The 20,999-nt window shown below is 47.2% G+C and overlaps 1 protein-coding gene across 5 annotated transcripts in view; it reads right to left on the bottom strand.

The window, feature by feature from the left end:
- Nucleotides 1–6,691: 6,691 nt before the first annotated feature.
- Nucleotides 6,692–20,999, bottom strand: part of Cnbd2 (cyclic nucleotide binding domain containing 2) — a 78,426-nt gene continuing 64,118 nt past the window's right edge. For 4 of the 5 annotated variants that reach the window (XM_063283375.1, XM_063283374.1, XM_039104613.2 and 1 more), the window contains one exon: nt 6,692–19,692. In XM_063283375.1, coding sequence (XP_063139445.1) covers nt 19,374–19,692 — 319 coding nt within the window. In that variant the 3' untranslated portion in view covers nt 6,692–19,373. The remainder of the gene's footprint in view (nt 19,693–20,999) is intronic. The other variant, NM_001304368.1, reaches the window with a different exon arrangement.

The following is a 20,999-nucleotide window of genomic DNA, read 5'->3' as shown; positions in this document are numbered from 1 at the left end:
ACATACATGCAGGCAAAACACCAATGCATATAAAATGCATAGAAATAAATTGTTTAAGAAGTCATCACAAAAAAGAAGCAGCAAATGTGTATCACTGCCATCTCTGGGATCCAGGAATACCAGCTTGCTTGGCTGTTGGGGACCACAGTGGCTGATTCCTTAATGTGTCACTGTAACCACTTATGTGCCTAGCCCTCCCTCATGTCTGAAACTCCCGTGGGCTCACTCCTGGGATCACTCCTCCTCTGCAGGTTCGAAGTCCAGGCATCTTTTACAATGCTAGAGACCTTTGATCAGTTTTCTAGCCCTCCAGTCATTCCCCAGTCTCAGGCTCTGGTTTTCCACTGTAGACGAGTGTGCGTGGCCTTCTCCCAGCTTCCCATCAGGAAGGTCTTTCTGACTGAGTCCCGTTTATGTCTACAACAGAGTCTTCAGCTTAGACAGGCAGAGCGAATCCTAAGCAAGCCCAGTCTCAGCACAGCAGTCGGGGGAGGGCTCGCTCCTACTCTAGATCTCATCAACTTCAACATACAGGTTTCTTTCTTTCCTTAGTAAATAGAAAAGTTCACCCTTTTCACTAAAGGAAGCACGTCATAGCTTTTCTGTGATATCCAATCTGCTAACACCACTAGCATTGCTCTTTGGAACCATTGTTAAATAAGCAATGGGTTTTATGACATTTTATTCTCTGTGTGTGTGTCCTTTTTTTTTTTTAAATAAAGATTTGTTATTTTATTTAGGTAGTAATACTCTATCTGCATGTACACCTGCATGCCAGAAGAGGGCATCAGATCCCATTATAGATGGTTGCGAGCTACCCTGTGGTAGCTGGGGACTGAACTCAAGACCTTTGGAAGAACAGACAGTGCTCTTAACTGCTGAGTTATCTCTCCAGCCTGCGAGTAGGTGTGTTCGTGTGTGTGTGTGTGTGTGTGTGTGTGTGTGTGTGTGTGTGTGTGTTAATGTAAGCTAAAGCGGTCTTTGGATTCCTTCTATTTATAGTTCCAGGCATCTTGTGCTTCCTGATGTTGGTGCTGGGATCCAAACTCTAGTCCACCAATAGAGCAGGTACTAACTGCTGAGCCATTTCTCCAGCCCCAAGGAAAGTGGTGTTGGTGGCGTGTTTTGTGGGGCAGGGGAGTGCTCATTATGCAGGCTTGGCTGACCTGGAACTTGCTGTGTGGTTTGCTAATAGTCTGATAACTGACCAGTGAGTGGAGGCACTAAACAACGGGACACGTCATATCCTGAAAGGATGGTATGGGGCCGAGAAGTATTGCATCATGAACTATGGGCTATGTAAAACTTACACATTGTCTACTCGGGGAATTATCCACTTAGTATTTCTGAGAAGCAGTTCACCTCTAGGTAGTTAAAACTAAAAAGGGAAACCAGGGTCAGGAGAACTACGGTGTAAGCCCTTACCATACATCACCAGCTTGACTGCAATCATCTGCTATAAGGTTTCTGCCCTTGTTCCCACTTCAGCTCTTTCATGGTGCAACTCAAAGCCCTTCAGTAGCTCTCAGTTCTGTCTTACATACATTGATCAGGTCCGACCCTCCTCTCTTCCCTGGCCTTTGCTGTTTGTGGAGTAGGTAAGGCCTATGAGGTCTAGTTTTGTAGTCTGTTAACTGTTTGCTATTCTCTTCTGTTAGGGAGGTTCTTCACCCACACTCTGTGACTGGTTATTCCTTGCCTCCTTAAAGACTTTGTTCCACAGGGCTGGAGAGATGATTCAGTTCAGTTGTCTGTAATTCCAGTTCCAGGGCATCTAAAACTCCCATACAGACACACATGCATACATACAGACAGACAGACACACAGAGAAAGAGACACACACACCGTAGCCAGAAACAGTATGAGAGGGGTGACTTGGGGGAGGGGCTGACTTGCCTTCTCATGGAACAATACTGTGAGGTTGTATTTGAATAGATAAGAGGGAGGCAGTTCTCTGTCTTTCTAGGTAATTAGTTTATAACACCATTTCTAGTGAGACTAGCTGTTCCTAGTGTAGTACGTCAGGCCCTTAGGAGTTTGGCTATAATTATTTATATAATGCATCACAAATTACAGGGTCTGCTAGTGCGGGCTTTTTCTTTTTCACTTTTTTTTTTTTTTCTCTCTCCTGACCTTCTGATCTCTACAAAAGATGTAAGGCGATTTTTTTAAAGCCCCACCCTCACTCCCACCCCGTCCCCCTCCTTCGCCATCGTATTCCACCACTGTTGCAAAGGACACTCCGCCCCTGGCCGGAACCTTGCAGTTGGGGAACCGTAGCTCTCCGGTGGTGTTTGTGGGGACTTCCGGTGCCGCTCCTGTCTGGGCGAGGAGAACTGCCAAGTCAGTTCCGGCATAGGGCGCGTCGAGCTCGGTAGTGCGGCCTTCTTCCACCCGGGCCCTCCACGGCCTCGGCTTGTGCCGGGTGGCCCGTGGGGGGCCCGGGAGCAGCCTCGGTCCCTGTCCTGCGGACGCTAGAAGCCCGAACCCTCGCGGCAGCCACCGCGGGGCCACGCCGCGATTCTGCAGGGACTCTTTTGCCAGCGATGCGCCTGGATGGCGGCAGCCTCTGCGCGCGCCCTCCACTACTCCACCGGCCCCCTACTGTCCAGGTCGGGCCACGGAGAAGCCCCAGCTAGGCCTTCGAGGACATCTCCGGGTGGCGGCGAGCATGGCATGGCGGGAAGAATGGCAACCACCTGACAGCCAAGGCTGGCCCTTCGGGGCTTCTGCGGCCTGAGGCGGCGGGTCTGCGCAAGAACACTCGGCCATCCCAGGGAGGGGTCGGACCCTGAACGAGCGCTCAGAACTGGATGAACAGAGGCCTCGATGGGACTGGACGAAGGTGAGAGGGCCCCGAATAGCGGCGAGAGGAACGATCGATTGTTGGGCCGCGGGTCTTCCTTCCATCCAAGAGAAGCCGGGACGCGACAATCGCCTGTGGCCAATCGGAAACGCTGGCGAAGACTTACCTGCCGCCGTAGAAGGCCTGTGTATATAATATGAAAAAGCTGCTCTCAACCTTTCCCCCGACCCTTTTCAGACTTTTGGCTAAATCTGGTCATGTAGCTGTAGAGATTGCCGACGTAGGGTAGAGGTAGAATACACGCGTGTACCCAGGCGTCATAAAAAGAAGATCGGAGACTCGTCTTCTACAAGTGACTTTGAAGTGGAATTGTTGAGGCCGCCTCTAGAAAGACCCAGGAGCGACACTGGTTCCTGTTTGTTCAGTAGTTTAGAGGACCCAGCAGGAGGAAGAAGAGGTCCCGGAGCCAGATTAGTCGTGTGAAGAAGACGTCTCTCTCTCTCTCTCTCTCTCTCTCTCTCTCTCTCTCTCTCTCTCTCTCTCTCTCTCTCCCTCTCCTATTGTATTGTGTATGCATTTTATTCCTCATTTCTTACCCCCCACCCCACCATGTTTGTGTGTGTGTGTATTTGAGTGTGTTTGAGAATGCCAGGTTTTTTGGAAATGTTTTTCTAGCTGCTCTGAAGTGCCTGACATATTTTATAAGTAGTAGTAAAACCTTTTCTGTAAATACCTTTTCGTTAGGATTCATTTGAAATAGTGTTTGGAGAGGAATAGCCCGACCTCTCCTGAGTTGACCGCATTGTGTTTGTGCCCTGGTTCCCAGAAGGAAATCCAGAGTTCTAAACCATTGTGGTCCGTGTGTGGAAAGGGAACCGCTGTCCGGTTTCGTTTGGCTTTGCTCTGTACATAGTGTATGTAAAGGACAAAGGGGTCCTAATTTACAACATCTAGTCACTCTAGATGTCAAAGAGGTTGCCAGTGTATGACAAAGTAGAATTAGTGGAACAATGCACTTTTTTTTTTTTTTTTTACATTTTGTGTTAAAGAATTTTTTTTCTTTTTTTTTTCTTTTTTTTTTTCTTTTTTTCGGAGCTGGGGACCGAACCGAGGGCCTTGCGCTTGCTAGGCAAGTGCCCTGCCACTGAGCTAAATCCCCAACCCCTGTGTTAAAGAATTTTTAATTACTCTTGTTACATGTGTGCCGTTTACTGGACTGCTGTGTACATAGTGGACAACAGTCCTTATTGAAACATCTGGTCTATCTAGATGTTTAGAAGTGCCCAACGTATGTTAAATGTAGAGGTAGTGAAATACCACTTTGTAAATATCTTTTTGCAAAAACTCATGAATCATTGTCTTTTGGGAGTGGAGTGATGAGCCCCTCCGACCAGTCCGGTTTGGAGGAGGTGCTGGGAGGCAGTGACAGCAGTCATGTAGTAGTGAGTGTTTATGGGACCTTTTCAGATGCCATTTCTATATACTTGCATTTTGTTTTGCTGTATGTATACTGTATATAGTGGACAAATATGTCTAAAGTTTTCAACATGTAGACTTTAGATGTTAAAGAGGTTGCCAATGTATGACAAGGTAGTAAATTAGTACCTAGTGTACCCAGTTAGAATTCATAGAAAATACTGTTCTGTAAATGACTTGGGGATAGGAATTTGTTCAGCTGTTTCTGACATTACACATGCCTATATTTGTCTACTGGTTTGAAGGCAGAGAGAGGGGAAAAGAAAGTGGGTCAAAGCCCAAATGGTTATATTTAGAAGATACCTCAGATAATATCCATTGCTTTGCCTAGTTTTTATTTACCAATGCCATGTGAATAGCAGTTCTTACATGAAGCATCCAGTCTTTCTAGGTATTTGAAAGTGCTTGATACATTTAAAAGTACACATAGTAGAATATTTTGTGTATATAGTTTTTTAAAACTGGAGAAATAGTGTGTGTAGAGGTAGAATTGTTAACCCACCTCTGAGAACAGTGTACTGGCTGTACTTGTTCAGTGGATTGAGGAGGTGGGAGGGAAGAAACTGCAAAAAGATTCCATTAGTGCTAGACATCTCTAGCTTACCCGTCACCCTGTATGCTGTGTGCATCTCATGTAACCGCTATACTGTATTATATTGTACATACTGGACTAATGAGTCCTAGGATATCTAGTCTCTAGGTATTAAAGAGGTTGCCAATGTATGACAAAAGTAGTTCGTCACCTCACACATTCTGTATACTCTGTTAGTTCATAGCAAGGTTGTCTTCTGAAGAGTTGTGAAAGTGTATCATCCGAGTGACAGGTGCCCGTGTCACAGGACACAGGAGAGGGGCTGGAGGGGAAGAAAGGTCGGAGACCAGAATATTCTCACCAGAAGACACTTTGAGACCTAACAAGTTACATGTGTGTGGTTTCAACACTACTATGTATATAGGGGACAAATTTAGGTCCTCATCTGAAACATCTAGTCCTTCTAGGTGTTTAGAAGTGCACAAAGTATGTTAAAGTAGACATAGTAAATAACACATGTTGTAGCTTCTCCTGTTTAAACTCATGGAATGCTGTCTTTTGAAACTAGAAAGAGAAAACCGCTTCTGAGCAATGCAGCCTTGCTTGCGAGGGTTTGGGAGGAGGGAGAAAGAAGAGGAATGAAGGGCCCAATGCTAATGTAAGTTTGGTAATGCAAGATTAGCCATTGTTCCTTATATCTGTGCATCTGATTTTGCAATGTATAGATGATGTGTCCAAATATGCAGCACCCAGTCTTCCTAGACAGTAAAGAGGTGCCAGTGTGTGACAAAGTAAAGTGAGTGAACAGACATGTTTGTAAATTGCGTGAAAATTTGTAGAAAAAAACTCATAAAACCATTTAGGAAATGAAAATGTTCATCTCTGCACAAAGACATGGCAGTTGCACACGTGACCCCTGGGTGGAGAGAACAGGAAGAGGGGCTAGACCGGAACCTTGGTGTTGAGAAGGCAGTTTCTGACTGCAGCCTTTGTTAGGTGTACAGTGTATCCACAGTAGTGTACTCATGCTGGGGAAACGGAAGTGCGTATTGGGAACATCAGTCTCTAGATAGTCTTCAGAGGTGCATTAATAGTCTTGGTGTGGTAGAGCACACCTTTAATTCTAGGCTGAGGCAGGTGGATCTCTGTTCCGGTTCAGCCAGTGCTATCTATGAACTTTGTCTCAAATCAGTAAGAAAGTGTGCATGATGAAATGGCAGGGTGGCTCGGCATGGAAAGGTGCTTGTCACCAAGCTTGTGACCTGAGCTTGATTTCCAGGATCCACATGATAGGAGAAGTCATTCACAACTTGTCTTTTAGCCTCATGCATACAGTAATGTGTAAATGTAAAACTGCACACCATGGTAACACCACTTTTTAGATTGTTTTATTTCATAGGAATGGTCACACCGGGGAAGTGGAGGGCAAAGTTGGCCTTTGAGCAGATGCTGTTACCAGGTGGTGGAGGTGGGCTAGGGCAAAGACTAGTGCTGAGAAAAGGGCACTGTAGCTGTTGGCTCAAGCTGTCTAGAACCGGTTAGATTTGCATTTCAGTTAACCAGTTGCCAGGCATTAGAAATAGTCCCAGGCCTAAAGGATGTTAGCAGTAGCAAGAGTCACTAGAAGTCAGGCTGGTCTTTGTTATGGTCTCACTAGCATCATCTGCGCTTAGGAGTTGTGCAGAGAAGAGGATGGGAGAGGGAGAGACTGTAGTACTACTACATCCAGAAGACAGCTGTCTGTACCCAGGGGCCCTATGTGCATCTCGGGAAAATACTTGTGTTCATTGTGCAGAGTTCATTCCTCATCTGAACGTTATGTCCTAAAGGAGTGCACATGGCTAAAGTGTAGCTAATGATATGGCAGAACTGACAGAGGGTTCCTCTTGAACATGGAACTGGTAAGCCATGTCTGGACAGTGTGGGGAAATTCATGTTGCTAGGATGACTGGAGGGGCAGAGAGGCTCTCGGGGTGAGGTCTGCAGCTGTGTGGAGACTGACATTCTGAGAGCCCCCCACTGTGGGTGCATCTCCCAGCTGCTCCATGGGAATACATTTCTTGATCGGGGAACACCCCTTCTGCATATGTTAGTGTCTAGATCTGATGATGAGCTTAGGAATGCTAGACTTAGTGTGGTCTGTTGCTTTGTGTTTCCTTGTGAGCTGAGCACTGAGCGAATGCAGAATTCAGTTGTAACTTTGCCAGTACGTCTATCTAGAGGCCTGCTGCCGTTTTTGTCTTCTATGAAGTTTCTTTTGCCAAGGAAGACAAGATTACAATTTTGTCTGACAGATTGAGATGGCATGGTGTATTCTTGGCTATCAAATCCTCGTGTGGCACGTGGTTTTTAGTTGGTGAATATTCACAATGTGGGGAAGCATGGTACATACTGTATAATCTCCATTACCCAAGTGTATGTACACCTGCAAGATCTAGAACGACACACCGAGCTGAGCTGCTTGTGACTGGGTGACTTTGTTCTTGCCCTCTTGTGTTTTGTTTCCTGTAATACACATATTAAAAAATAAACAAAACCTTCTTTTAAAACTGAACTCTATTCCTTCTGTGCCTTCTTCTCTGCCTCCCTGGACAATCCAGGGTGAGAGTTTACCTTGAGATTCGCAGTTCCCTGTGCTTCTGCAAGCTTGACTGAAACCCTACAATGACCCCTGCAGACCTCTCCTGCCACCTGAGCCACTAGTCCTCAAAGCCACATATAAATTACACTGCAGCCATAGGACACGTCAATTTCCTGCCAGGGAGCAGGATTTTTGGATTGTTGCTTTGTGCAACCGGCTGGTTTACGCACCCACTAAAGAGCCAGGCTTTTCCAAACAAGTTTCCTTGTGACTGTCCAAACCAGAGGCGTGGACAAGGTCAGATGCAACACCACACACCCAGATAAGGCTCGGTTATCTGAAATGGCAGTGCGGGGATTTTTAAACTGCACTCGGGTGGAGGTGTTTCTTGGGGTAGTTCACATTTCTGGCCTGGGGCAGAGGTTATCCACCTGGGGTCTGAAGGAGCAACAAAGTTTGCCTTTCCAGGTAATGCTGGGCCCGTTCAAAGCCATCTTCCATCAACAACAGAAATCAGGACCTAGCTTCCTTCCAGAATATTTTTCTAAAGAGTCGGTGATCTTAGGAGAAAATGTTAATTCTAGGTTTATAAACAGGGAAAGTGTAGGATCATCCTGACATTTTGTTTCTTGTTTTTTGTTTTTTTTTCTTTTTAAGATGATGAGGACACACCAAAATGACAGAAGCCAATTTAAAATGGCTTCCAGCTGGCCAAAACTCTAACTACATGAGAGCATGTTTGGAAGTTCTAGTAAGGGACTGAAGCCACTCTTACACCCTTGACTTGAAAACCTTGTTTATTAGGGGAGGTTACATCTCTTTACCAAGCATGTCATTTTAGCAGTCGGGACACAGAGCCAAGTCAGCTGAGTCAGCCTTGGTCATGGATGGAGTGACAGACATTACAGGGAAGTTAGCTTCACTCCTGAGAAAAAAAATTTTTTTTTGTCTTTTTGAGTGTATAATTTTTAAGCATTTTCCCTCCATGATGTGTGCGTGTGATGAGCATGGAGTTCCAGAGTTTTTAGATAAAATTCTAGGGCTCATTGCATAACAACATAAGTGCTTCATACTAGTGTACAATAGCACTTCAATATTGCAGGCCTAAATGATAATGTCACATGGGTTTCTGTTCTGTTTTAATAAAAAGAGAAGAGTGATCTTAAGGCAAGATACTATCACCAGCAGAGGGAGACACTGAAATCCTTTGTATCCTAGGGACCAATAGAAAAACAGAGTAGCAGGAATTGGCAGCACCTGCCTCCAATCCCAGCTGCCCAGGAGGCTGACATATGAGCTTTTTAAGTTTGAAGCTGGCCTAGTCAACCTTGTCTGCAAATGAGAAAGAAAAGGAACTCGGGATGTAGCTCAGTGGCAGAGTGCTTATCCAGCAGGCATGGGGCCTAAGTTCAACAGCCAGCAGAAACATGGATGGTGGGACAGGGTGCGGGGAGCAGGGACAACCCAAAATGCCACTCTTGGGGTTTCCCATCTGCCAAATGCATATGCTAAATCTAATCACAGAAGAATACCATGTAAGTCCAAAGGACATTCTACAAAGTAACTGCCCTGTAATCCCCGAAAGTATTGGGACATGGACATCCAAACAAGGCTGAGAAATGCCATTCAGGAGGAACCAAAACTGTGACAGGTAAGTGGTCTATGTGCACCACATGTGTGCAGGTGCCTGTAGGAGCCAGAAGACGGCATCAGAGTCCCTGGAGCTCGAGTTGTAAATGTATGAGCCGCTTGACGTAGGTGTGAGGACCAAACCTGGCCCTCTAGAGAATAATCAAGTGTTCTTAACCCCTGAGCCATCTATCTATCTATCTATCTATCTATCTATCTATCTATCTATCTATCTATCTCTTTCTTTTCTTTTTTCTTTTTTTTTAAAGATGTATTTTTTATTTATGTGAGTACACTGCAGCTGTCTTCAGACACACCAGAAGAGGCCATCAGATCCCATTACAGATGGCTGTGAGTCACCGTGTGGTTGCTGGGATTTGAACTCAGGACCTCTGGAAGAGCAGTCAGTGCTCTTAACCACTGAGCCATCTCTGCAGCCCCTGAGCCATCTTTCTAGGCCTCAGAACAATTCTTGCCAAAATTAATCTCTCTTTGTGTATAGACATTTCTATATTATAATTACAGGACCTATTTATTTGGATGTTAAAGGCCACAGTTACCGAATTCCTTTTAAAAAAAAAAAAAGTTTTAGTTCACAGCAAAACTGAGCAGAAGGTACAGAGATTTGCAGACACTCCCGGTCCTTGCCCATGTCTTGCTTCCCCCATATCTTTGGGTTAGGATTTTATTGTTGTTGAACAACATACTGTGGCCAAGGCAACTCTTGCAAAGGAAAACATTCAACTGGGGCTGGCTTACTGTTTGAAAAACTTCGTCTGGGGTTGGGGATTTAGCTCAGCGGTAGAGCACTTGCCTAGCAAGCGCAAGGCCCTGGGTTCGGTCCCCAGCTCCGAAAAAAAGAAAAAAAAAAAAAAAAAAAAAGAAAAACTTCGTCTATTATGGTCATGGTGGGAAGCATTGGTATGCGGGTAGGCACAGGTGCTGGAGAGAAGCTGAGAGTTCTCTAACCAGCTCTGCAGGCAGCAAGGAGGAAAGCAAACCACTGAGAGTAGTCTGGGCTTCTGAAACACCAAAGCCTAACCCCTGTGACACACCGCCAACAAGGCCACGCCTCCCAATAGCACCACTCCCTATGAGCCTGCAGGGCCATTTCATTCAAACCACCAGATTCTCGTCCCTAGCCCTGTGAGGCCCATAGCCATACCATAGTGCAAAAAGCCTTGTCTAACTCCAAAATCCCCCATCGTCTATCAGTCTCAACACCATTTAAAAATCCGACATTTCTTCCGAGACTCACAATCTCTTGACTGTAAACCCTATAAAATCAAAATCAAAAAGCACACTTCCAACATACAATGGCACAGGATATACATTACAGTTTCAAAATGGAGGACACTAGACCAAAGCAAGACCAAAACCCAGCAGGGAAACTCCAAACTCTGCACCTCTGCATGTCTGATGTCAAAGCGCTCCAGATCGCAGCTTGGTTGACTGCAGCACACTTCTCTCTCTTGGGCAGGTTTTACTCCCTGTTAGCAGCTTCCTCAGCGGGTGTCCCACGACTCTGGCATCTCCCACACCGTGGCTTCACCTTGAAGCCTTACACAATGTCCTCACTAGGCCTCCATCGCATGCACACCCCTGACACACTCCTGACCTCGATGGCTTCCCTCGGTCATGGAGGGAGATTCCATAACCCCTTCCTTCTGTCCTTGACTCTAAGGCCAGAACCACAGGGGCAAGGCTGCCACGTTCTGCTGCTTGCTGGGACCTGACGTGGCCCTCTTGTCCTATTATATACACACATCTTCTCTTGCTTTTTGGTTTAGATGGTTTCCTTCACTGTGCATGGTTGGCTGTTCCCTCTGTAGACCAGACTGGCCTCAAACTGCCTACCTCTGCCTCTGGAGTGCTGAGATTAAAGATCCAAACCTCAGCCCTAAGCTTCTCTTTAATTCCTTTTCGTAAGTTGGGTGGGATCTCGCTCTGAGATCACCGCTCCCTGCATTCCACTTAGCATCGGGCTTTTCTTTAATCCATCTACAGATCCTGGTGCCCACTTTATCTACAAACTGTACATTTTGTTATTTTTCCTTGCTCAGATTGCTCCTTTTCATTATAGATCTGCTACTAATAACCACATGACACAGTCAACCCCAGGCTGTATTGAGAATCTCTACCAAAGCTGTTAATAACTCTTCGATTGAATTTCAGGCAAAAAAAAATTTTTTTTGGACAAGGGCAGAATGCAGACACATTCTTTGCCAAAATATCACAAGAATAGTCTAGGCCACATACTGAAATTATTCTCTGAAACCTCTTGAGCCAGGCCTACATGGTTCAAGTCACCCTCAGCACCACTGTCTTCTATGTCCCTTCTAGGATGGCCCATTAAGACCTGCTTGAAGCATTTGATTACTTTTCTAGTCCAAAGTGCCCAAGTTCACATTCCTCCAAACAAGAGCACAGTCAAGTCTATCATAGCACTACCCCACTCCTAGTACCAACTTCTTAGTTAGGGTTTTATTGCTATGGAGAGACACCATGACCGTGGCAACTCCTCTTTTTTTTTTTTTAAGATTTATTTATGTATACGTGTACACTGCTGCTGTCTTCATTCAGACACACCAGAAGAGCATCAGCTTCCATTACAGATGGTTGTGAACCATCTATGTGGTTGCTGGGATTTGAACTCAGGACCTCTGGAAGAGCAGTCAGTGCTCTTAACCACTGAGCCATCTCTCCAGCCCAACCATGGCAACTCTTACAAAGGAAAACATTTAACTGGGGCTGGCTTGCAGTTCAGAGGTTTAGTCCGTTACTGGTGTATAGCATGCAGGCAGACTTTGTACTGAAGGAGGAGCTTGAGAGTTCTACAGATCCACAGGCCGCAGGAAGAGGGAGTGCCAATGGGCCTGGCTTGGGCTTCTGAAACCCCAAAGCCTACTCCCAGTGACACACTTCCTCCAACAAGGCTGTACTTACCAATAGTGCCACACCCTATTAGCCTATGCGGGCCATTTTCATTCAAACCACCACAGCTTATCAGCATCCCTCACCAGATGGGACATTTTTCAGAGGCTTAATCATCCACACTGGAGTCCAGACCTTATGTTAGCTATGGGCACTGTGCTGAACACTCCAGTCCAGGGGACTGGACAGTTACATAATGGTGTGAATTAACCACGGTAGTGTTTTGCTGTTTGGCTGGGTTTGTTTTGTTTTCATTTTTTTTTTTATTGTTTTTGCTTTTGTTTTGTTTTTGAAGGGATTGAATGTACTTCATGCTGGTGTACACTTAAAATAGGTAAGATGACACTGGGTGTGGCGACCGGTGCCTGTAATCCTAGTACAAGGGAGGCTGAGGCAGGAGGATCTTGAGTCAGAGGCCAACCAGAGCTTGTTTTAAATATATATAGCTAACATATATGGTTAAGACGGTAACTTTTATGTGGTTTCCATTTATAACTTGAAATAACTTTTGAGCTGCAAGCGTGGGTCAAAGGACTCCTGAACACCTTTCACCCAGATTCGCCAACTGCTATTCTTCCTTTGTCCATTTTTCTCTGTGTGTTGTATGTATATATATGTACACAAGTATGTGTGCGAGACGTGCTGCGGGCACGTGTCTGTGTGCATGTGTATCTGCAGGACATGTTCAGGCTGTGCAGTGCATGTAGAGGCCCAAGGCTGCGGGCACGTGTCTGTGTGCATGTGTATCTGCAGGACATGTTCAGGCTGTGCAGTGCATGTAGAGGCCCAAGGCTGCGGGCACGTGTCTGTGTGCATGTGTATCTGCAGGACATGTTCAGGCTGTGCAGTGCATGTAGAGGCCCAAGGCTGCGGGCACGTGTCTGTGTGCATGTGTATCTGCAGGACATGTTCAGGCTGTGCAGTGCATGTAGAGGCCCAAGGCTGATGTGGAATTCAGCTCCATCTTCATCTCTCAGGCTCTCTCAATCAAACCCAGAGCTCCTCCATATGGGGATTCCGGGTCGGGTCTCTGCCTTCCCAGGCTGCCATGAAGGGAGGCAGCCATGGCCTCTTAGTGTGGCCAGTTCTAGGGACTCTGATCCTCATGCAACCATGTTAACCACTGAGCTATCTTTTCAGTCATCCAACTGTTACTGTAATTTTCAAAATAAGATTTTTTTCTAAGTAATTTCAAAATAGATCAAAGAATTCATTAATCCCCAAGAAAAGGAGATTGGTTTACATAACACGAGGCAGCTATTAAATCAGGAAACAGTTGTCTCTAACCCTCAGGCGGCTTCACTCTCAGGCTACTTTTCATCTTGATTTATGTGTTGGGGGGTGGGGTAGGTAAGAACATAAGTGGGGGCATGAAAACGTCATAGTTAGCTTCAGCTGTCGACTTGACACAAACTAGAGTCACCTGGGAAGGGAATCCTTCAGCTGAAGAATTGCGTCCCTCAGATTGACCTGTGGCCATATCTGTGGGGATGTTCTTGATTGAGGTGGGAGGCCCCGCCCACTGGGGGGCGGTTTCACTCCTGCTCTGAGTTATATACAAAGCAAGCTGAGCATTCCAGTGAGCAGTGCCCCTCCTCCCCCCAGCCCCTGCTTTACTTCTGACCTCTAGCCCTGGCCCTGGCTTCCCTTGACATGGGCCAGGAAGCTAAAATGAACCCTTTCCAACTTGGTTTTGATCAGAGGGTTTTAGCCTAGCAACAGAATGCAAAGTGGCGGCCACACATGACAGAGGAGAGTATTAAGTCCTAGGAAAGGAAAAGTCCCATAGTGCTGTCTCCTCTTGCTGCCCCAGCTCTCTCTCGTTCTCCCATATTGGTTCCCAAAGGTCACACAGCCCTGAAGCACCCACGAATACCTCTCTTCCAGCTTTGGTCCCACTCCTCGGCCACTAGAAACTGTGGTCATCCCACAGCACCAGTGACAGGCCTGCAACTAAGTCCCTTGTTAAAGATGTGACATCCCTAACAGCAGCAAGGCACCATCGCAAAGTGACCTGTGCTGTCCCAAAGCTTCCCACCTCACCCATCAGGGTTCCCAGGGCTGGAAGGTAAGGTTACCCCTCCCCCCTTGCAACAAGGACTAGAGACTTACCCAATACGTTTGCTTCCAGCCCCAAGATGGGCTCTTAAAACACTCCCTATAATAAACACTGGCAACACTTGGTCTGTTTGTTTCTCAAATGGGTTTTCCCATTTACCCCAAACAGTGGAAGCTTTGACTGCCAGGGGCCTCTATTTTTGGCTGGGTGTGCCTACTTACATATGGGAGATCATGGCGGAGGGTGGGCGCTTTCTGTCTCGTGCAGTCTCGAGGCTGGGTACACAGAATCTCTCTCTAGAAAACAGGTGGCTCGCTGGGGAGAGATGAGTAACAGTAGCATAGCAGTGCACACACACTCAAAAGCTGACTAACCAGGAGTGGGCAGCATGGGGAAAGGCGCACAGGCTGCCTGGCTCAGCCACCCAACAGGCAAGCTTTTGCCTTCCTGGGTCTCAGGCTCTCCCTCTAAAAAACTGAATAATGCCTCCAGGTTAACAAGATACTTTCAAGGTGTCAGCCTTTTGCTATGGTTTAGTCTGAGTCTGTCCCTGTGGGTTCGTGTGTTGGAAGCTCTGTCCTACTGCGGCAATGTGAAGAGTCAAGTGGGACTTATGGAATGGGGTTATAGCTCAGTAGTGGGGTGCTTGCCTAGCCTGCAGCCCCAGGCTAGCTCACTAGCATCGCATACAACTAAACATGTCGGCTCAGGCCTGTAGCCCCAGTAACTCAGGTCAAGGCAAGAAGAGTGGAATTGGAGGGCATATCCTGGCTCGCAGTGAGTTTTCAGCCCAGGCTGTCCTGTCTTAAAATAATCAAGAGGTAGGGTCACGTGGGAGGCCCCTGGATTATTTGGGCAGATGCTACCCTCAAGAGATAAAGGTAGCTCGGTCTCACAATGTAGCCCTGGCTGGCCTGGAACTCACAAAGATCCACCTGCCTCTGCCTCCCCAGGGCTGGGCTAAAGGTGTGCATTACCACCCCAGCACTAAGGTAGCTTTCATGAACCCCAGCTGTTCTTTCAAGAACATAAATGGCTGGGCCAAGCCTGGTCTGTCCTATCTCACTGCATGACCTCCCTCTTGGACTCCTGCCGTCGTAATGTTAGCTGTCACGTGAGCAGCCAGGGTGGACCTCAACATGGCTACTTTGACTTTCAGCTTTGAAAACCATGAACAAAATAAATTACTTTTTGTTCTAAATCAACCTGCAATGCTTCATTATAGTGGGAACCAGACCAGAACACCTCTACACGGTATCACACACACTCATGCCTAAGCCCGGAACCTTCTCTTGCTGTTTGTCTTTTGTTTATTTTTGAGACAGGGTCTCATTGTGTAGCCCAGGGTAGCCTCAGACTTGTGAGCCTCTTGCTTCAGCCTCCTCAAGCCTCCCCAAGTACAGTGATATTCCACCGGGCCCAGCGCCTTTCCTTTTCTCAGGAATAGGAACTTGGTTTTCCTGGAACTTCAGTCCTGTTCTTGTGTCTGCAGTCAGACCTCTGCAGTGTGAAACCATCATCTCTTGCTAACACTTGTGCCAGGGGGCATCATATCGTATCTACCTTCTGAACAATCTCTCCTGAATAAGTCTGATTCATCCTCCTTGCGTGGCACTGGCCTCGTATGTACACTGCAGACTGCTTCAGGCAGGGGCAGGGTATAGAGAGGCAGAGGTTTGGGAGCCGGCCCTTTCTATAGCCCACAGCTCAGAAGCTTAGAAGTTGTCCTACTCTGACTGTCCCCACCCACCTTCCCCACTGATTTTTTTTTTTTTTTTTTTTTTTTTGTCGGAGCTGAGGACCGAACCCAGGGCCTTGCGCTTGCTAGGCAAGCGCTCTACCACTGAGCTAAATCCCCAACCCCCCCACTGATGTTTTAAGCAGCACCCTTTCCCATTGTCTGCCAACAGGCAAGTGATACCTCTGACCTCTTAATGTGGACATCGGCAGGGTCATTAGAGAAGATGGTGGGGTGGGCTGAGATGCTGGCTTGGCCCCCTGCACTGCAGATCAGTTGCTGATGGCTTTTAATGCTGCTGACTGTCAGGCTCAGCTCTGATGTCTGGTCCCCTTTGGTGAGGGAAGCCATCCCTGGTGTTAGGGCTCCTGATTAAATGGTACTGACCACCTCTGCTGTGTACCAAGCACTTGCCCTGTGTTTGACCTTAGGGTGGTGGGGTAGAGAAGATGGCTCACATTACCCAACCAAGCATGCGTGGTCACTGACTTCATGGAAGCAGCCACTCAGGAGTTCCCTGCTGTCTGTGGAGAGGACATCCACCTCTGCGGATTTCGTCCCTCCAAGTCCCTGTCACTGCCCTGGGGACTCAGAGAACTGTATTCTGCTCTCTGTGAGTCCTGAACACCCTATGACATGTCCTCACTCAGGACTCTTACCCAGGATGCCCTTCCTCTTCTAGCTTCTCTCTCCTCTCTTTAACCCCCTTTCCTGCCCTTGCCCTCGGTTCTCCTTCGTCATTTTGACTTTTGAGCCAGGGTCTCTATATTGTCCAGTGAGGCCTCCAGAGTTTGGTGATTAGCTGTGTGCTACCATACACAGTTTTAAGTCCATTTCTTACCCATCGTTGCCACAGAGAACATGTTGGGAGAACATTCTGGAAGCTTTTCTCTCACTTCCCAAGAAGTAGGACACAAATGTCCTGATGGCATTACCTTCTTGTGCATGTGTCACCACAACAGCCCAAAGGGAAAGAGCTGGCAGGAGCCAGCGGATCACAGGATCCCACAGTCAGATACTTAGCAAGATGGCTGTCCTGTGGGTGCACGATTCCTAGGAGCCATTCTTCTCTTCTCTGGCCAAATTACATCTGTTCAAGAACCTTCAAGGCCACCAGCTACCTTTGTGGAGAGCAGCAAACTATGGCCTGTGGGTCGGGTCCAAACTCCCTCCTGCTTTGTCTTCACCAGCCATGATCTCTTGTTTACTTATTTTCTACTGTTTCTTCCCGGAGGTGAAGCTGACTCTAAGATGGACTGTAGGGTCTACGAAGCCTAACGTACCCTCTGGCTCTGTACGCTGGCTACAGAGCCCTGGTCTAGAGAACGACACACACTTTCTTATCCTCCTCTTAGCTGCCTCAGAGCAACTGCCTCAAAAGCTCATAGCCCATGAATGAAGACATCTACGCCACCATTTCTGAGCCATCAACCACAACCCAACGAGATCCCTAATAAGGCATCCCACTTATCTAGGCTCCGGACAGTGGTACCTCGTCTTTGTGGGTCATAGTCTGCTCCTTGGGACTGCTGACGCTTTGTGTTGACAGGGTCTCACCTAGCCCAGGCTGTCCTCCAAGTCACTGTGTAGTGGGTGACCTTGAACTCCTTGTCCTAGTTTCTTGGCAGCATGACTACAAACGGCTTGAGGAAATAAAGAGCTTACTTGGCTTTGAGGTCACAGCGCATCATCCAGGGACACCAAAGGCAAGACCCAGGGGCAGAAACTGAAGCAGGGATGATGGAGAAATGCTGCCTCCAGGGTCACCATGGTCAAACACCTTTCTTATACAGCCCAAGCCCACAGGCCCAGGGATGGCAACACACACCCTGGGCTGAACCCTCATAACAATCAAGAAAATGTCCCACAGATATGCCTGAAGGCCAATCAAGGCAGTTCTTCAGTTGAAGGTCCCTGTTCCCAGGTGTGTCAAGTTGACGACAAAACTAACAAGGACACCCCTGTCCCTCCTACCTCTCTCCCCAGTGCAAGGATTACAGTATATGTCACCTCACCCTGGTTAGGTGTCCCTGATTTCGTGACTCTAAAGTCACTGGAGAAGTTAAAACCCTTATGTCCATTTGTCCAACTGGCTTCATGATTGATTGCAGATTGCCTCTGACCCAGTGATGATGGTAAGGTCACCCATAGGCGACAGCCCCCCCACCTGTTGCCATGGCAATTGCCATACATTCCCAGCGTCCATTTGGTTCACCTCCCACCTTTACCTGCGAGTGATTAGGTCACAGCCTAAATAAAAGACAGAGCCTTCCTGACCTCCGCCCTCCTCCTTCTCTCTCCTTTCCCCCTTCGTCTCCCTCGCTCCCTTTTGTCCCCTCCCCTCACAATAAACTTCTCTCATGTGGAACTGCACTGGCCTGGTGTGCTCTGTCTGGATGTGAACCAGGATTCCATCACAGAACCATTTCTCTATAACATCTATACTCTTCTGAGAAAAAAAAATTCTGTTCCTCCAATTGAGTGCCCAAGGAAGTGGTTTGTAAGGCAAGCGCTTCCACTGTTGAACATATCTCGTAAAACTATAGTCAATTCCTACTTTATGCAGTCCATTGAGCCTGTCAACCTCACGGTTCACTACTGGGGAAGACAGACATACAGGCACTAGACTGACTCATGTTACTCAAGGGGCCCTAGGGAGGGACAAAGCCAGGCTCCCCAGGGCTCCTGACTTAAAGGCCAGGGTCCAGGTTTTTCCTTGCTAGGTTGAGGAGTATGAGTGGCCATAGCCATGGGGTGTGAGAGACTCCTGTGTTCTCTTTCAGGCCTTGGTGTGCTCATGTGGAGAGGCGGCATGGTGATTAGTCTGTGGTGTTGGGGCTGTATGGGAACAGATGGCCCAAAATAAGGAGTAGGAGAGGACCGTGGAGTCTTCCTGAACTCTGTCTCTACTGCCTGCTTGTCACTGGTGAGCCTGGGCCATCATAGGATGCCACCCTTGCCATTCAACCAGAGAGGACTCATCCACAGCTGGTAGGCCCAACATATTCCATATGTGTTTTCTTTAAATTATTTTAAATTAGTTTCTCATGCTTTAAAAAAAAACCCCAGTAGGGGGCTGGAGAGATGGCTCAGCGGTTAAGAGCACTGTCTGTTCTTCCAGAGGTCCTGAGTTCAAATCCCAGCAACCACATGGTGGCTCACAACCATCTATAATCAGGTCTGGTGCCCTCTTCTGGTGCATACATGCAGGCAGAAAGATGTATATGTAATAAATAAATAAATGTTTAAAAAAAAAACCAGTAGGAATACTCTAAAATATTAGGTTTCTTGATTTCCTTAAACGTGTGTGGACTGGCAAATTTCCTTAAATGTGTGTGGACTGGCAACAGTTGGCTTGCCTTGGTTGCTGGCACAGCATCCACCGATTGGGGTGATGGAACTCCTTCTAGATGGGGAACGGTGATACTAGTTCCCTGGTAATAGACACACCCCAGCCTCCTGGCTGTCTGTGTCCTCATTCCTGTCCTCAAGTGTCAAGGGAGACCATGCCTCTCTGTTTCTGAACTGGGTCCTCCAGCCTTCCCCATCCTATACCTGTGACTCCCACAGGGGTCATGCAGAGAACGAAGATGCCAATCCAAATGTGCTTTATTCCCTCTAAATAAGGACCCCTGCGTTTTTATACTGAGGTAAGAGTTCTTGGACTTTGTGCCGGGGTGCTGAGATGGTTTGGACAATCTTCAAGGGAGGCAGGTATTTCCGGGGCGCCATAAAAACAGGATAGCGCTGTCTCACCTTCTTGTCAAGGCTACACAGATCCAGTAACAAAGACTTAGGGTTGTAGATCTCTTTCTTCTTGGTCTGGATCGGGATGAATGGCTTCTTTTTGAGGGGCTCCACCAGCAACCGCAGCAGATCCCTCCGAAAGATACTCCAGTCATTTTCACTCAGGAAACTCTGACACAGTTCTTCATCGCTGAAGGGCAAACACAGAAGCTGCATTCCAAGGCCCTCTGGGCCTCTGCCCTCCATCCATACTGAACAGGTGTTTCCACTGCTCCTTCCAAACCCTAACCATACGCTCTTCGACCTGGCTCTGTTCTTCCCCACATTTCTCCACGTCCTTTGTTTTTCTACCAACTCAGTCCCTGAAGTCTGGGCTGCCCTGCTGCCACGGCCAGGAGGCACAAGTGGATTAGTAAGTGCCCAAAATGTGGTCAGTGTGAATCAGACTCACAAACACAAAGCAATGTGAACTCTCACTTCTCAAGTGGATAATGTGCTGAAATAATACTTTTGCTATGCTGACTCTAATAAAGCAAGTTGAAGTTAGCTTTTGTTTTATACCCTGTGATAACATAGCTAAACCAGGAACTGTGATGTACGCCTGTAATTTCAGTACTTCTGAAGCACACACACGAGGATCACCATGAAAACACAGTGAATCGGAGAGTAGTCTGGGCTACATAATGAGGCCCTGTCTCAAAAAGGCAAAAGAAGACCAGCAAGATGGCTCAGTGGGTAGAGCTGCTTGCCACACACGTCTGATTACCAGGGTTCATTCCCCAGAGCCCATGGGAAGGTGGAAGGAGAGAACTGACTCCAGGAAGTTGTCCTCTGACCTCTGTCGAAGTTCCATGGTTCATATGTACCCACACATACTCAGCATGAACACACACAGAAGTATGCACAATAATAACAAATTGAAAATAATGATAGTAAGGCTATTAGAGAGCTGGTCATGGTACAGTCTGGTAAGCTCAGCACTCAAGGGACAGGAGGAGGAGTTTGAAGCTAGCCTGGTCTACATAATAAGTTCTAGGACAGCCTGAACCACTTAGCAAGAGCCTATCAGAAAAAAATAATGTAGCTATCGGCCATTAGTTTTGGGGGAGATGTCGATAAAAACTACAGTGGGATGAGGGTGCCTCACAGTGAGACAGCACTGGTACCCATGAGACAGCTAGCATCAGCAGCATGGAGAGGCTGAGAATCTGGAGGGGGTGAAAGTCCCCATATGACTGAGGGATGCTAATTGGCACAGCTGCTTTGGGAAGCAGGGAAAAGTCACAGAAGGTTAGCTATGCAGTTACCCTACAATCAGCAACTTTCCACCGAGGATATTCTTAAGAGAAATGAAAATAGGTTCACATGTAAACCTGTGCAAGACGTTCACGTACAACAGCATTGTCCCTAACAGTGGAAACAGAAATAACCCAAATGTCCAGCTGAGGAGTGGATAGTCTTACTGCTTGGTCTCGGTCTCAGTATCTGTCTCTGTCT

This window comes from Rattus norvegicus, chromosome 3 (assembly GCF_036323735.1).
Source record: "Rattus norvegicus strain BN/NHsdMcwi chromosome 3, GRCr8, whole genome shotgun sequence".
Lineage (NCBI taxonomy): Eukaryota > Metazoa > Chordata > Mammalia > Rodentia > Muridae > Rattus > Rattus norvegicus.
This window is presented reverse-complemented; position numbering and strand designations above follow the sequence as displayed.